The sequence below is a fragment of the Phalacrocorax aristotelis genome, chromosome 2 (assembly GCF_949628215.1).
Source record: "Phalacrocorax aristotelis chromosome 2, bGulAri2.1, whole genome shotgun sequence".
NCBI classification, from domain to species: domain Eukaryota; kingdom Metazoa; phylum Chordata; class Aves; order Suliformes; family Phalacrocoracidae; genus Phalacrocorax; species Phalacrocorax aristotelis.
In genome coordinates this window covers 5343100-5359284 of record NC_134277.1, presented here as the reverse complement: position 1 = coordinate 5359284, position 16185 = coordinate 5343100, and the positions used below count along the sequence as shown (strand labels likewise).

The following is a 16185-nucleotide window of genomic DNA, read 5'->3' as shown; positions in this document are numbered from 1 at the left end:
TGATTGCACTATTTTCACATCTTTGATTGATTCACAATCTAGGATAGGGCTGCAGAGTCCTTACTCTCTTCTCAGCATTGGATTAATTAAAAAAAAACTTCTTAGGAATAGAGAAAAGCTCAGCGTTAACCTCACGCTAGAACGGCTCCCAAGTAGGTATGCCAGCGAAATAAAACCGGCAATTTGCAGCTAAATAAAAATAACAATTAAGCATTTGAAATACAAATATACCATTCAGAACAAGCAGATAAATATTCAGACGCGTTCATTACCAGGTTGAGGCTGTCTCTCAAATAAACAGACAGGTACAAAATAGCTGGCTGAATACTCCAATTACACCAACATCACGTCGAGCAGATGCTCCCGGCCCCAGGCTGCGGGAAGGGGTGAGGGCGAGAGGAGGAGGAGGAGGAGGAGGAGGAGGAGGGGGGGGGGGGGGGCAGTGGGGAAAGCGTGTGTGGGTAGATTATATACTTTTTTTAATTGGTCGTTAATTTTGCGTTACATAACTAGTATTTGGAGAGCTTTAATCCCCAGGGATGGGAAGTTCTCCTGTGGCACCGGTGCTCCTCAGGGCTCCTCTTTCTAACACGGGTTGTCCTTCCTCCCAGGGAAGACCCACCACACTCGTGTCTGCAGGTGGGAGCAGGGTTCGGCCTCCTGCCCTAAGCCCAGCCTTAGGGGTCCGGCAGCGGGACGCTGCCCGCCCCGCCGCAGTCCCCGGGCAGCGGAGGGAAGCCTGCGGATCAGTGAAAAGCAAAACACCGCCAAGCCCAAAAACTACAAAGCTTTTGGAGCTCAAATGCTGCAGCTGATTGAAAAAATAACATCCTTTCCCCCCTTCCCCGCCCGAGCCCCCAGCGCCTCCCAGCCCCACGGCGGGGGGCGCGGCTCTGGGGCACGGGGACACCGCGCCGAGGTGGCCCGGCTGGGTGCTGGCGGTGCACGACCCCGGGGTGGGGGCTGTAGGGGGGGTGTGGGGGGGTGTCTGGGGTGCTCAGGGGTGGTAGGTGCGCCCCCCCGCAGGGGGGCCATCTGCACTTCAGGGGGTGGGGAGCGTCACCCGCGGGGTGCGGGAGTGTCACGGGGGTGGGGGGGGGGAGGTATCGCCCCCTCCCCACGCACACCCGTGGGGGATTAGAGGGGGTGGGGGCAGCGCTCTCCCTCCGGAGCACGCGCGCTGCGGGGCGGTGTTCTCGCGCCCCCTGCCGGCCCGCTGCCGCCATCACCGCGGCCGCCATCACGGCTCCGTGCCGAATCTGCGGCGGGGCAGGGCGGCGCCGGCGGCCGCTGCCCGTGCGGAAAGTGCGGCGGCGGGGAATCGGGCCGCTTTTACGCCGGGCGGGATTTCATCATGCGGGGGGGGGTAGGGCGGCGCGCCGCGCCTCTCCATGCCGCTGCCGCCCCGTAGCGCCCTGCCCGCCCTGCTGTGCCGCCTGCTCCGCCGCCTCTCCTGCCCGCCCTGCTCCGCCGCCCCGCTCCGCTCCCGGCCCGCCCCGGCCGCGACCCTCATGGACGGCCCGCAAGCCGAGGCGCTGCTCGCGCCCCTCCGGCAGGCGGTGCGGCACCAGGTAAACCCGCCTCGGCCCGGCTGAGGGGAGACCCCCGGCTGGGTGGGGGGGGCCCGCTTGAGGGGAGACCCTTGGCTGAGGGGGGGTCCCGCTGAGGCGGGTGGCGCCTGAGGGGCTCGGGTGTGTGACAGACCCGCGGCGGCCGGCCGGTGCACCGGCTGGGGGCTGTGGGGAGGTGTCGTGTGTGTGTGTCCCACCCGCCCCGAGTCCCGGCAGCTTGCGTGGGGTGTGATCGGGGAGGGGGGTAGGTGGCTTTGCTCACCCCCGCACCGTGGAGCGAGCGCGGTGTTTCTCAGCCCCCCGGGGCCCTGCGGGCCACCCTCCGGTGCCCACGGCGGAGGGTCCCTTCGGTTTGCCCCGGGGGCTTCTGGCCTCCCTTGGGCGCGGGGGTCTGCAGGTGCCTCCCCTCGGGTGGGTCTTGCTCTGCCCCACAGAAGGGGGCTGGCAGGGGGAGCGTGGGTGGCCGTCTGTGTAGGTTTCCCGTGGATTACCCTCCCCGTAGCGATGGTGTGTTAGAGCTGCCTTGCAGAACTGGATCTGGGCGTCAGTCTACCTGGCTTTCCTCTCCTGGGCTTGGTGTGCCTTCTGTGCCCAAGCCAGGACTGACTCTGTCATGCTTTTACAGCCCCGCAGCTTCACGCTTTCTTTATAAAACAGCCCGCGTAGGTTTCCTCATCCACTGGGGTCACGCGATGACTTCCCTCTAGAGCTGAGCTTGTGTTGGAGGTGAATTATATTCTTTAGAGTTGCATATTTGCCCGATGCAGTAAGGGATATTAATTCCTTTGCACGTTTTCCATTTCATCATTCTTATTTGTATGTAGCTGTCCCCTGTTAGCTGGGACTGCATTGCATTCATTCTCTTTCTGTCTCCTTTGCAGATGAAGCTATTATCTTCCTTTTTACCTGAGAAGGATTTGGTTGTCTTTTTATTTCCTAAGTGAATCTCGATCTTGGTTTCCTTGCTGTGTGTGTTACTGGCAGTGGAGCCTGCTCACAGCTCATGGAGTTCCCCTTCCTCCCTGCTTTAGCAGCAAGACCTATGCGTGTGGGCTCCCCACATACCTCCTTTAAGTGGCTGAATCTGTATCCTTCTGCTTAGCTGAACCATAGCTACATGTGTGTCCCAGGTGTTTGTAGATTTGTGCGTGTTTTCCCATTAAATGAGTGGATTTATGGCCCTCTAATTATACCAGCACTTCAATGAGTTTTTGTTATGAATCACTGTAAAGCATAATGCCTTGGCAAGAGAGCTTCTTGCAAATAAAACGATCATCTCTAGAACTAGCCAATTTATTTATCTTAAAGTCCTGTATCTTGGGTGCTGTCATATGCCTTTAAAGTGTCAGTGCACCCGTTCTTTCTGGCTGCCAGTGGGACTGGGACAGGAGTGTGGGGTGCCAAGGAAAGGTTTGTGGGTAAATTTGTATAGCTGGGACCAGGAACATTGTATTGTACAGCTGACAGTAGTAATTCAGTGAGATCTTTGCACAAGAGGAAGGGGAGGGAGTCACGAAGATTGGGGTGGTTGATACCTTACGATGCAGAGGACCCTGCCTGTCAGCTTGTGGAGAAGCAGCTTAATTAAACCTAAGGGACTCTTAACCTATGGAGAGGAAAGTGAGCAGCGTATCTTCCTGCAGCAGTGCCTGATGCAATAAGCTGCCGTGATCCAGGGGTGGATCCCTCTCTGCTTTACTGGTCTGTGGGACAAAACTGCAGCAAAATTTGCCACATCGAGTGCTGCTGTGCACTCCTCCTCTGGGTTGGGCTTGAGCTCGTAGCTTTAATTAGATTGAGTCCTGTCAGCAAACATTATTATTTGCTTCAGTTGTGTTTTTTTTCTTCTCCTTGCATGTGTCTGAATACTCTTTTACTTATAGATCAGGACAAAGAGTTGCTGTATGCTGCTTCTAGATGCTCAGCAATGAGCAGGGCCGATAGCTCTGTTGAGTCAGCAGTAGCTGCTTTGCTGCTACCTTGATGTTTTTCCACTGCCGACCCCCTAGCTCAACAAAGGCAGTTCGGACTTACTACTTTAAAAGAAAAAAAAGAGACCAGACCCCTCCCTCTGCCACGTTACCCAGGAATGGCAGTTGAAGTCCTCAGCTCTAGAGTGAAACTTAAACGTTTTGGTATAACTAGTTAACAGGAAGGAAACGGCAGATTTGTTTTGTACTTGTAGCCGAAGGGGTTAGGGAGCCTGACAGGATTCTTATTTTTCTTTCTTTTCTTTGTGTTTGTTTTAATGCAGTCTTTTGAGTCTTCCTCCTTTTATTAATAAAATTAGCCTTTGAAACCATTAGTCTCTGAAGCACTTTTAGCTTTCCTAATCTGATTACTGAATGGCAGCCTCTGTATTCTCTTCACTTTGGTTTCTCAGTTGCCTATAATATTAATGTCAGAAAAGCTCAGAATTTATGAGAAAGCTGGTATTGTGGAAACGTTGTAATCTCTTTGGATTGTTCCCCTCCCCTTTGTTTAATGGCAAAGTACAAGATGCAAGAAAAATGGTGAACTTGGAGCGTCCCATTCTTGGAACTTCCCACTTGAAAAGGCAGTGACATCTCTCTGCTTTCTCCTCCTGGGTCAGCTCCTTTGTCCTTCTCTAGACCTTGGTTTTGGCTGAAGAAGAGTGGACTGAAAGGAAGACTTTTAATTAATTTATTTCCAAGAGCAAGCTGGGCATGACTGCTGAGGATGGTGTTCAGAAAAGCATGCTGTTGGGTATTTAGGGGTTGAGCGCTTCTCTGGGATGAAGGGGGAGAATCATCCCCACAGGGCAAAGAGATCTTTGTGGAATCCTAACAAGGTGATGTTGGTTTGACTCGGGTCAAGACCTTGGTGTAAGCCCACTGCAGGGTTTTGGTGGTCTGAAATATTTAGGCATTGGAAAGTTGTTTTTGTGGTTTTTTGTTTTGGGGTTTTTTTTTTTGACACATACAAAAAGGGAAGGGGTGGAAGGAAGAGAAGCCTTAGTACTGAGAAAGAGAGGACAAGCCGGTATTAGCCATCTGAGAATCCACGTAGCTCATGCTCAAAGACAGAAAGATAGAGTTTGTGGAAATCTGCTGTGAAGTGATGACGGTTGGACTTGATGATCCTAGAGGTCTTTTCCAACCTTAATGATTTTATGATACAGGAGTATATTTACACACTGAGATCTAATAACAGGTCTGGGATTTAATCATGGTGGAGGGGGGTTTGAATTTCTGTAATGATGTCTAGTTCTGCTAACTCTCAAATGCATGTTTCTCACTTCTACCAACTGAAGCAGCCTCTTGAGACCTGCGTGGAGAGCAGGGAGGCAGGACAAACCCCTCCTTTTTGGATTGCCAGGGATGCTGAAAGAAGGAGAGTTCTCACCTATGGTATTCAAAGAAAGAATCTGTATCTTGTGTTTTGTCCCCTTCTTCTAGGGAGAACTGGTAAGGAAGCTGAAGGAAGAGAAAGCTCCCCAGGTGGACATAGACAGAGCTGTAGCAGAGCTCAAAGCTCGGAAGAGGGTCCTAGAAGCAAAGGTGAGTCTGGAAATTAAATTTGAGTTCCATGGTTTTGTCTGAAAAGCATTGAAATCTCTACTCGAATGGTTTTTTACAGTATTGATTTGGGTTAAACAGTCATAGCAGGATAGACTGACTCACTTCTGAAATAGTTTGCAAGTTTCCAACTAGAGGCAACTTCAGTCTTCATCTGTTATGCTAATATCTGTTAGCATTAAATCACAGCGTGCAAATACGTGTTCAGGTTGTTCACAATCAAAGCTGAAATTCAGTGTGTGTCGCTAATCTTTGCTTACTGTATAGCTCTTTTTGTGCACAGTGAGAGGACCTGCTGTTCGCTGTAGTGAGTTGCATCTTCAGATTCTTTGTGCAGTGTTTAAATTCCCAGAGTAGCATAGAACATGAATCTTTAGAAACCATTTTCTATGCCACAGTTTAAACAAAGTTTTTGGAGACGTTTCAAATAGCCTATGGTTTTCCTCAGCCTTAGAGAGGGATGTATTGAAATCGTGCTCCCTTTTTAAAATGAGATTGTGCTCTGAAAAGTCTTTCTGCAAATTAAATGATGGAACTTCAAGTTTGTGTTGTCTCTAGATCAGCAAACAAGTAAAAATGCATGTCCTTATCCTGCAAGCTTCCCTCCCCTTCTCAGACTGAAACAACAGAAAGAAACTCCTGAAGCATGAAAACAGTCAGGTGTAGAGATTCACCCAGGAAGCTGCAAGGTTCTTTCTAATTTGTATTTCATATAAAAGTGGTGTAGCTGTGCTTTGGTACTCTCAAAAATAAATGAATAAATACACCATTGCTTGCAGCTAACTTACTGTGAGAATGTGAGTGTACCTGAATTGAAACCAGCTGACCCTGCTTGTCCTACAAAGTCACGTGAGATGAACACTTAGCGCTCTCTCTCCGGTCTGGCGTTATGGCTACCTGTTCACATATATTTAACCCAAGTAAAAAGATGTCATTTTTACTTACTATACAGCATAGGCCTGTGTTTTGAAACCACTGCATGAAACCTGTATTGATAGCTAGGTCATCCTGGAGTTAATAGTTTCTAAATGTTTCCCCAATTCTGTTTCCCAGCCCTCAGAAGCTTGATGCAGAGACATGTAGCAAGGCAGGTTAGGAGGGTTGGTATCCCTGTGAGCCCCACCTTTCTGTTGGAAGAGTGCCGGTAGGATGCAGCGTGGAGGCGTGCTTTCCAGTTACACAATTTGTGTGGGCTGCATCCCTGTCAGTGCAAGGATGACCTTGCAAATGCAGCATCTGCCCTTGTGAGTGCAGCACTCCAATATAGCCTTTCTCTCTTGACAGTGTTTCCAGCAATGCATCGCAGTCGCTTGCAACTTTTGCAGAAGGCAGCAGTGTGAATGCTCGTTAGATTTAGCAGCTGCTGGTACAGTTTTCAAGCCCTGTGATTCCTACTTAAATAGCAGGGTGGCTCTGAATTTGAAGATTTGAACAGGGCAGAACAGTCAAGCGTTTAAAATTCCTTGGCTTTATGTCCTCAAACTGTATCTTAAGTCAGTAAATGACTCTGCTCCTTTACAGGGTCTTCCTTCCCATCGAAAGCTAACACAGGCACTTTTCTGCCTTCTACTTATGAATATGTTTATGAATGTGTGCTGGATAGAAGAGACTGTTTCTTTGACTTCTGCACCATTTCATTAACTATTCTCTTTAGGTAGTAGAAGACGAGCTTGACAGAATTCTGTACCTACTCCAGTTACTCCTGTGCTGCTGGCCATTTCTCCCTGCCAGTTCAGAATTGGGCTGTGTCACTGTTGTTCTCCTCCTGTCCATCTCTGGGCAGACGCTGTCCTTTCTTAAAGAAACCCTGGTCATTGTGAAATGTGATTCAATGTTTTTTAGGCATAGAGTACAAAATGGATTCCCTTCCATGCTTTAAAAGTACTGTTCTGGTGCTTGCTGTCATGTGTGGTCTCTGCCTTTCTTTGACCCTTTCTGTGTCTCGTGCAGAGTTGCTCCTTGGCTTATGCTAATTCATGGGAGCAGCAGGTACAGTGCTTTTAAAATGAGACTATGTTTATTTGTCGGTAGAGATGACACGCCCCCCACCCCCCACCCCCCACCCCCCCCCCCAAAAAAAAAAAAAAGTTTGAAATTATTGGTCATACAATACTTTTTGTTACCAAAAGGCTGTTCAAAATGACAGTGTTAGCCACTTAGGAGCATCTGAATTAATTTCTTTAATCTCTTGGCTTAACTCTGCTTTAATTATCAAATTGTCATTGTTGAAGAAAATCTTTCAAGTCTGTTGACTTCATTAATAGAGTTGGTTGTAAAAATTGGAGGTCTTCAGATAAAATAGCGGGTCTGCTGTAAAACATTTTCACAGAATCTAGTCAGGGCATTCTGGTACTCTGTAACTGAATTTTCTAAGCACAGGGGACCATATGTGTGAAAGCCAACATTTTGCAAATAGATATTCTTTGCACAAGTGGCTAAACCCACACCTTTGGCAGAGTGCGAGGATGATGATGTTCATAATCTTCATGGTAAAAATTCTTCCATGTGAGGAATGCTTTTTATTGAAAGCTTCATGTATACCGAGAGTTAGATGTTTGTAGTCTGAGCTAGTCACTTGAAGCTGTTTTTATAGTTGGGAGAGGGAAATGGGTCAGAAGAATTGCTTCAGAAATTGCCATTTCTCTCCACTGATAATAAAGAAAGCTGAGGATAACTAGCTCATACTTAGTTGTCTGAAAGTTAGGGTGGATGAGTCTACCTTGAATGTCTAAAATGCTGCAGTCACAGTCGTGTTTGTAACTGAGCACTTGAATCTCAGTGTGACCATTCCTCTTTGGAAAATGAGCATGTTGGCAGGATACCTTTGCTTCAAAATGGTCTTTACAGACTTTCGACTCATAGTGGTGAATGGAGACGATTTGCCCTCCTGCCAGAAACTGGCTCTATTAACTGTTTTTGGTTTTTTTGAATTACAGGAGCTGGCCTTACAGCCCAAAGATGATATTGTGGACAGAGTTAAAATGGAAGACACCCTGAAAAGGAGGTTTTTCTATGATCAAGCCTTTTCTATTTATGGAGGTACAGAATGGAAGAAATTTACATTTTAATCCCTTTAGGCTAATGTTCTGATCTTTCTAGCTGTGTGAAATGCTGTACTCTTATGATATTATATTAATGCAACATAAATTATTTTTTTTTAAAGTTGGCTTTAAAGTGTCCTGCATGAGTCTTTAAGACTTTCAAAAGTTTCCCCCTTCCTAAAGTCTTTGCGGGGGACAACAACGCATAATTAGCCTTTTGCTTTCTGAATGCAAATGAGTGGACTTTAGCATGCAAGTTCTGAGCATTGCATTATAGGAGATGGTTTCTTTGCAGAGGGGTAGGGTGTTCTGGCGTTTAAGGGAATGATCAGCTTATTTCCTCATAACCATTCATCTCTATCTGAGCCTTCCTTGGCAAGGTAATGCTCAAAACTACCATGAACTTTAGAACCTGCTACCTTAATGAACTTTGTCCATGAACTTTATTGAACAGGTGAACAAATGTGTCTTAAATCTCTTCAGACAGCTGATTTGAGCAGCTCTGGGGGGCAGCACAGTGCCTATGTGGTTACTGCTCTTTCACCTAAAATACTAAAATAAATACTCTGGGTTGAGTTATTGGCTTTCTCTTTTTTTTCCTTCATCTTTGTGCCTAAACCGGTGATTGGCAGATATGCTTCGTTGCTGACAATAACATACTGCTTTGGCACATGCATTATCACTTCTTCCGTATTCAGATTCCTCCCACAAAATAATCCATTGGTGGAGGGACTGTGGCTTTTACAGTTGTTGGTTGCAGGTGTTTATCAGTTTCAGCTTCTACCACTACCTGATGCCCCAGTGCACTCTGCAACTGAACTGTGTTGGTTAGTGTGCAGGGAAGTGTCTGTCTAGGTGCTTAATGGAGTTTACTTTCAGCCTTTATGCCGTGGGTCTTTATGTAAAAGGCTGGCTACAGTGGGACACTTTCCATATTCTGTTTAAAGAAGCTGGTAGTTCATGCTCAGAAAACTACTTCAGGCTTAAACCAACTGGTGGAAACACTGAGGAGGGAGGACATTTCCTCCAAACAATGCAAGTTCATACAATCTCGCACCTGCCACAGTTTTTTTTACCTTTTTCTCTTTGCAGGTGTCAGTGGTCTGTATGACTTCGGGCCTGTTGGGTGTGCTTTGAAGAACAACATCATCCAGGCATGGAGACAGCACTTTATTCAGGAAGAGCAAATCCTGGAGATTGACTGTACCATGCTCACACCAGAGCCAGTTCTGAAGTAAATATGGGTCTTTTCTTCTGCAGCATGTAATTTCTGGTCATTGTTGCTTTTTACAGTCTTCTGTAAAATTACCCACAGGGATCTTGAGACTGGGTCACCCAATTTCATACCCCATTGCAGAGCAAAATAATTAGATACCAGCGCACAGGTCAGTGTGAGAAGCTGTTGTTCCATAAATCAGGGAGAGCAGTGGGACTTGTGCCTGAGAGTCTAATGTCTTAATGTCTCCTAGCAATCCCATTAAGTAAGAAATTGCCATTATCCCTTTTTCTAAAGATCAAGAAGACAAGAAGAAGGATTAGGTGACTTGCCTAAATCTGGGACACCTGGGTTGTAATTTAGGACAGTGGCCAGGTTGCTTGACCATCCTTCCCTTCTCTGTGGAGGGATGGCAATACGCAGTGTGTTAATTGAGCTCTGAATGCAAATGATGCCTCTGTAGCCCTGGGGATTGAAGCCCTCTTTTTATCCACAGACCAGGTAGAGGGACCGTCTTCCAGGGTGAGAGCATAGTTCAGACTCTGGACCCTTTCACCTCCACGTATCTCTGCTAAGACTACCAACAGGTTTGCTAAATACGTCAGGAGCTTTTGGAATGAGAGTCTGAGCTGAGTCAACTGCGTTACGCTTTTTGGGTCATGGTGTAATGGGCAGTGGCTTTTGTGGATCACTGGTGTAAAATAGTGGGAATCTGTCTACCTGAACTACTGGTTGTTCCTCACAGCTGCATCTATGTCTTGCTTCAATCACGGTGCAGTTCCTAAAGGCGCTAAATGTTGTCATAGTGACACATTTTATGATTTAGATGTATTGATACTTTCTCACAGATCGGATTTGCTGTGGGATAGTACTGCTTGATATGAATCTATAATCAGAAGCAAGAGTGAGCCTACAGTTTGGGTGCATAGTTTGAAGGAGTTGTCTTTGATAATGGTCTGTCCACTGGGATCACACAGTACCCAGGGCTGCCCGGTGGCAGCTTTCATGTGCCTTTTTTGTATCATCTTTTCTAGGACTTCTGGCCATGTAGACAAGTTTGCTGACTTCATGGTGAAAGATGTGAAAAATGGGGAATGTTTTCGTGCTGATCATCTCTTAAAAGGTTTGGTTTTGTTCCAAGGCTAGGTGGGCTCGGGGATTTCTTGCAGGGGTACAAACATGGGAAGAGAGTACCTTTCTCAAGGAAGGCCAGTTGGTGTAGCCAGGCTTTCATACTTGTATTTGTAGTTCATTAATCATACCACACCTATGATCCCATAAGTTCTCAGTTCCACCCAAATGTTGTGTTAGTGTCTCAAACGAGGTACGGGATCTCTAGTAAAAACATAGTGGGGCCACTCTTTATAAAATCCTGTGTCATCAGACCATAGAAGATGGCTGTGTTGTCTAAGCTGAGGGCTCCCTGTGTAACAAGGTTCCTGTTCTCTACCGTGTTCTGGTCTTAGTTTTCTTGAGGTTCAGTTGCTTTTTGTTCAGAACCGAGAAAGGATTTAATGGTGATATAAGGGGACAGAGCATGCTTTCCCTATGCAAAGGTCAGTTACGCGGCAGCTGCTGACTTTTGTATGCCTTAGAACTCTGCTGGCTTTTGGGAATGCTAAATAGACTTCAGGCATTTCTTAGGTTTGCAAAGTCCTCGCGCTTCTTTCTGGTTATTGATTAAAATTTTTATTAAAAAAAAAAAAAAAGACCAAAAAAATCACATGAAGGAGTCTTAGAAGTAAGAAGCCTATTTGAAAACTTTTTCATGTACAGCTCTATTGTGAAAGGAAGGATTGTTCCACTCTAGGCTTAAGTGGGTTGTGCTCCCTAGTTTTCTAGCCTTTTCCTTGGAAGTTGAGTACATAGAACAATCTATATAGGCTTCAAAGCTGTTTTCATAATACTCAGAAGTTTTGTTTTATTACAAAACCCCAAAAGAAGCACATCTAACCTCTGCCTACTTTGCACACTGAACAGCACCATATACAAGAATGTCCCTTTCTCTTCTGCAGCCCATCACTGGTGAACAGCCACCTGCTGTTACTGCCACTAAAAACTCAGATTGCTTTTTTCAAATGAGAGTGGGAAGCCTTGGCATCATTGTCTGCCTTTGTATCTCGTGGTGGATGTTGTGCTTTAAAGTGGAATGCAGTCTAACCCTACTGTACCAAGTCAGTACGTGCCTCTGAGTGCATTTGGATAAAATTAGCCTTGCTGGCTCAGGATCAGATGTTGCTTTTAATTTCCAGTTTGTATAGAAAGCAAATGAAGAGAAAGGGACTCCAAAGCCATTGCTTAGATTTAGAGGAATGAGTATTGGAAAGAAATTAGATGAGGACCTGTTGTTTACCCTGTGGCCCACCAGAAGAGTTAACTGGAGTGGCTCCTCAGCTGTAGATCAGCATTGTGCTTATGACACGAGTGGAATTACTCTGGCTACTATTAAGCAACTGGTGGATATATGCTCATCCTGGAGGGTCCTCCTGATTTATCTAGCTTTTGGCTGCGGTCAGTGATGGGGTTGCAGTATAAACTCACTACATACTTTTCTTGCTTACAGCTCACCTGCAAAAGCTTATGTCTGACAAAAAGTGCACAGCAGAGAAAAAGGCAGAAATGGAAAATGTTCTAACACAGGTAGGTGCCTGCATGGGGAGGCGAATGCTTCAGGAACGCGTGTGTAACAGAGGGAAGTGCGATGCGCTGAGTCCGAAGGCAGTGTCCCTTCTGTGTCTCTGAAGATGCTCAGAAGTCTTTGCCTCAGAGATACTTGTAGGCTGTACATGCTCCTAAATACTGAAAGCTTACTGCCTAACAAACACTGCAAACTTGCTGGTTAATCACATCTCCCTCCTATTGCGATTTTGGAGAGTTATTGCTATTGTATTAGTCTCTTGAATGTTGGATTGTTAGGGCTGGAGCTTTGTCCTTGGAGCTGGTCCGCTCTGTTCCACTTCACACCCTGGCAAAAAGCCTATTTACCTTTGTAAATCCCTTATTGTGGGATTATGATACAAAGGAACAGAGATGGTTGAGAAGTTTTGTCAGGGTTTTTCCTGAATCAGCTTAGCACTGAATTGGTGTCTTTTAAAGTTGTCTTGACTTTGAAACACTTGAGATTCATTCCTCTGTCTCTAGCACCCCGCACAGATTCTTCCTGTGTTTACTGTGAGAATAGCTGGTGTACCAGGCTGACGTTCCTGAGCAGCTGTACAGATATTTGCCTTTATTTTTTATTATTTGTTTTTCTTACTTTGTTTTTCATGTTTTCTGTTCTCATGACTTCAAAGATAAATGCTTCCAGAGCCATGCATAGAATAAATATTTCTTTCCAGAAAGAGCAAGCTTTTTTTTCAGTGTATTGTATCACTGAGCAGCTGTCATTAGGTTTTCCACACTACAAGATCGAACTTCGACCATCCTTTAGGGGAATCCCTTTACTAATGAACTCTTTTGATGTCCTGTCTTGAATTTTCTCCAATACATGGAGGATCATGACAATTAATGGCAGAAGCAGCATATCTGATTTTAAACTCGAGTGTTAAGCCATTGCTGTACTGTTCAGTTTAGATCCTTTATGGTACTTAAGTCTAGAAACTACATTTTAACGTGCATATGCAAAAGGCTAGTGCATAAATGCACAAAAATTGGCAGAAATTGCGGGTTTTGTGCGTTTAGGTTGCAGTTAGATCTGTGGTTCTACTACTGCTTGATTCCCGTCTTCCAGAGAAAGAGGAAGGTAAAGCCCTGTAAGGGGCCGACTTATCCCACCTGTGAAAGTGTGCAGTCATTACCAAATTGTTTTCAGAGCAAATGGAAAATCTTCCACCAAGAATCCCTGTGCTGCAGGTTTGTTCTAATTAACTAAAATGCAGGACAGCTCTAAAAGAGATCATCTAATGCATAGCTGGAATATTGTGTTTCCTGCAGCAGAAGAGAGAGAAATGAATGCAAAGCACTGCAGAAACTTTAGCTTTTCTCTTTCTCTCATTGCTGTATTTTTTTTCCTCCCCGACACGCTGCTCCCCGTGTTTTAGCTGAAACTGTTCAAAAGAAGCTACTGGTGGGTGGTGATGCAGTCCCAATGACTTTTCTTCTGCTTCACACCCACTCTTATGCTCAGTGCTTGCATTTCTAGCTAGACTTCAGACTTTCTGTGGTGTGACTGAGTGGTGGACCTGTATTACTAAAATGGGTTTGCAGATGTGCAGCGTATTCTTCTATCATTGGTTCAAACCTTAGCTTGCTTGACAATTTAGTTTAAAAGGGAATATTTTGGGCAGGTGATTCAGAGCTGTGGATCATGCTCAGTAGAAGATGAAAAGGAATTAATTCATTCTTGTTACCTCATCTGGTAATTAAAATAATTCTCCTGTGTTTTAATATTAGTTGGACAACTACGGCCAACAAGAACTTGCAGATCTCTTTGTGAACTACAACGTGAAATCACCTATCACTGGGAATGACCTGTCTCCTCCTGTTTCTTTCAATCTGATGTTCAGGACCTCCATTGGGCCCGGAGGGAACATGCCTGGGTAGGTACTAATCTCATTCTGCTTACACTCTCCCTTCTTCATATTCTGTATTGCTTGGAATAAAAATAAAGTCTCAGAAGGATTGAAATATGCAATTTCTTCTTGAGTAGCCTTCCCATGCCTTTCAGTTCCAGTCTTCTCCGGCATTGTACTCTTGGTGAAAGGTAGGAGAAACGAGGAGCTGTTGCAGAATCTCAGAAATATTTGAAGCAGTAGCCTATGTGGATCACAGCTATCCCCTTGTTGGTTGGAATTGTTTCCATAAAGCCGGTTAATGCTGGGTTCCCAGCCGTCAGCAACTTCATGGCTATAGAGAGCATGCTTCGGTGTACCTGCTTTGGGATGAAGTTGCTCAGTAGGGTCATCCAGTGGTAGCATCATTTACTAGGTGTGTGAGTTAGTTTGTGAGGATGTGGAGGCTATTGTCTTGAGTTGGTGTCTCCAAAACTGAAACTAAAACCCCTACTGAAGAGTGGCGAACACAATTCCTGCACATGTTCTGGGATGGGGTCAGAGATACATGTCATATGTGTTCTCCAGTGCAGCACGTGAAATAGTCTGTGCAGGTGGTATTCTCTGGGGAGGTCTCAAATCACTGTAGGGGTTGTAAGGGCCTTACGCTAAAGCCACTTCACAGTTTGTGTAACAGCATGGCTTGCCAGTAAAATCCTCACTTGTAAGTAGCCTGGTACAGCTCAGGCCTATGTAGGAAAGGCAAGGAGGGAATCCTCTGACCTCCCTGATGTAACTAGCCACCGTACTTCATTCAGACATCTCTTTCTGTTCAAGGGCATCCAAGTCATCTAGTTTACTTTTGGGGGTAAGTACGAGTGCTGTGTTTGGGCTGCAGCTGATAATTGTTTGGGGTTTTCCCCTCAATCTGTCGGTTCATTATTTTGTGTCCTGGAGTTAAAAGACTCAAAAGAAAAGTACCACAGTTAAGTTTTGTAGTAACTGGTTTTTTTCCTTTTCTCACTTCTTTCCCCCTCGCTTTTATCTTCCTGAATTTTCCTTTCCCCCATCTCCTTTCAGCTATCTGAGGCCAGAAACTGCACAGGGAATATTCCTCAACTTCAAACGCCTGCTGGAGTTTAACCAAGGCAAACTGCCTTTTGCTGCTGCCCAGATTGGAAATTCCTTCAGAAATGAAATCTCACCCCGCTCCGGCCTTATCAGAGTGAGGTACCACAGATTTCCTCTTTCAGCAGAAGGGTGCCTGGAGCAGGTAGCAACTCACTTTGTTCCAGTGTTTGCACAGGATTGTTTCACACTAGTGGTTTCTTCCAGAGGACACCTGATAATGTGTTAGTGAGTCTCAGGGTTCATGGGCAAAGTACTTGTTTAGTTAAGGATCTCTGAAATAGCTGTTGTGTTAGAAACACCTAGGTTAAACTCAGTTTTACTAACAAAATTTGTCTTTCATCATAATCTAAATGAATCATATTAAAGGTAGCTGTGTTCTCTACAGAACGTGCAGCTTTGCTTGTTCAATTATGTTCCTGCCATTTACTTTAAAACTGAAATCTGGGATCAAAACGTGATGGACCCTGCAGCAGTATTTCCTTGTCTCACTTCTGCAGATTCTGCCATTCTGCAGCTTACTACAGAGAGGAAGTTGGGAGATAACCTGACTCGGGATGTGTGTGTGTCCCAAAATCAGTCAAGCAGGAAAGCTCAGGGTTATCGATAATTACTTTCAAGGCTTTCTGTCTCAGGATAGAAGTGATTATTGCACTTCATTAAGGATCGTATCTGTATTTTAACTGAACTATTCTGAACAGAAGTCTCTTCCATGTAATTTGGAACAAGAGCTCCCATGCACAGCCAGCGTGGTTCTGTCGTACGCACAGGCAGTATGCGTTGTAAACTTGGTAATTGCTTAATACGGTGCCACAAATGTCACCGAGGCAGTGGCGTCATTAGCACTAAGGGAACTCTCTGGAGTTTTCCTAGTGCTCCTGTTCTCTCTTTCACATCTGGAAACGAGAACTTTTCTCATTGAAATGCATTTTCAGTCAAATATAAATTATACACTTGTGGCACGTTTATTGGAGACTGTGTTGTTATGCTATCACAGCAAATTACCTCCTGATGCCTGTGATTTAAGGTTAATGATTACCTAGAGCTTTTTAAAGGTTCTTGATAATAAGCTAATTCAATGTGAACTGATTTCAAGCAAGAAGGCTGAGAATCAATGGATGAGTATGGACGTATTAAAGACAAGTTCTTAAAACAGAATGTGCACCATTGCTGAAGTAGCGGTATCATTATCTTCAAGAA

General features: G+C 45.4%; 1 protein-coding gene across 2 annotated transcripts in view; it reads left to right on the top strand.

Moving 5' to 3' along the window:
- Nucleotides 1-1332: 1332 nt before the first annotated feature.
- The window catches only part of GARS1 (glycyl-tRNA synthetase 1), a 29084-nt gene continuing 14231 nt past the window's right edge, over nt 1333-16185 (top strand). For both annotated transcript variants that reach the window (XM_075082225.1, XM_075082226.1), the window contains exons 1-8: nt 1333-1571; nt 4991-5092; nt 8047-8149; nt 9244-9385; nt 10402-10490; nt 11931-12007; nt 13760-13905; nt 14938-15087. In XM_075082225.1, coding sequence (XP_074938326.1) covers nt 1392-1571; nt 4991-5092; nt 8047-8149; nt 9244-9385; nt 10402-10490; nt 11931-12007; nt 13760-13905; nt 14938-15087 — 989 coding nt within the window. In that variant the 5' untranslated portion in view covers nt 1333-1391. The remainder of the gene's footprint in view (nt 1572-4990; nt 5093-8046; nt 8150-9243; nt 9386-10401; nt 10491-11930; nt 12008-13759; nt 13906-14937; nt 15088-16185) is intronic.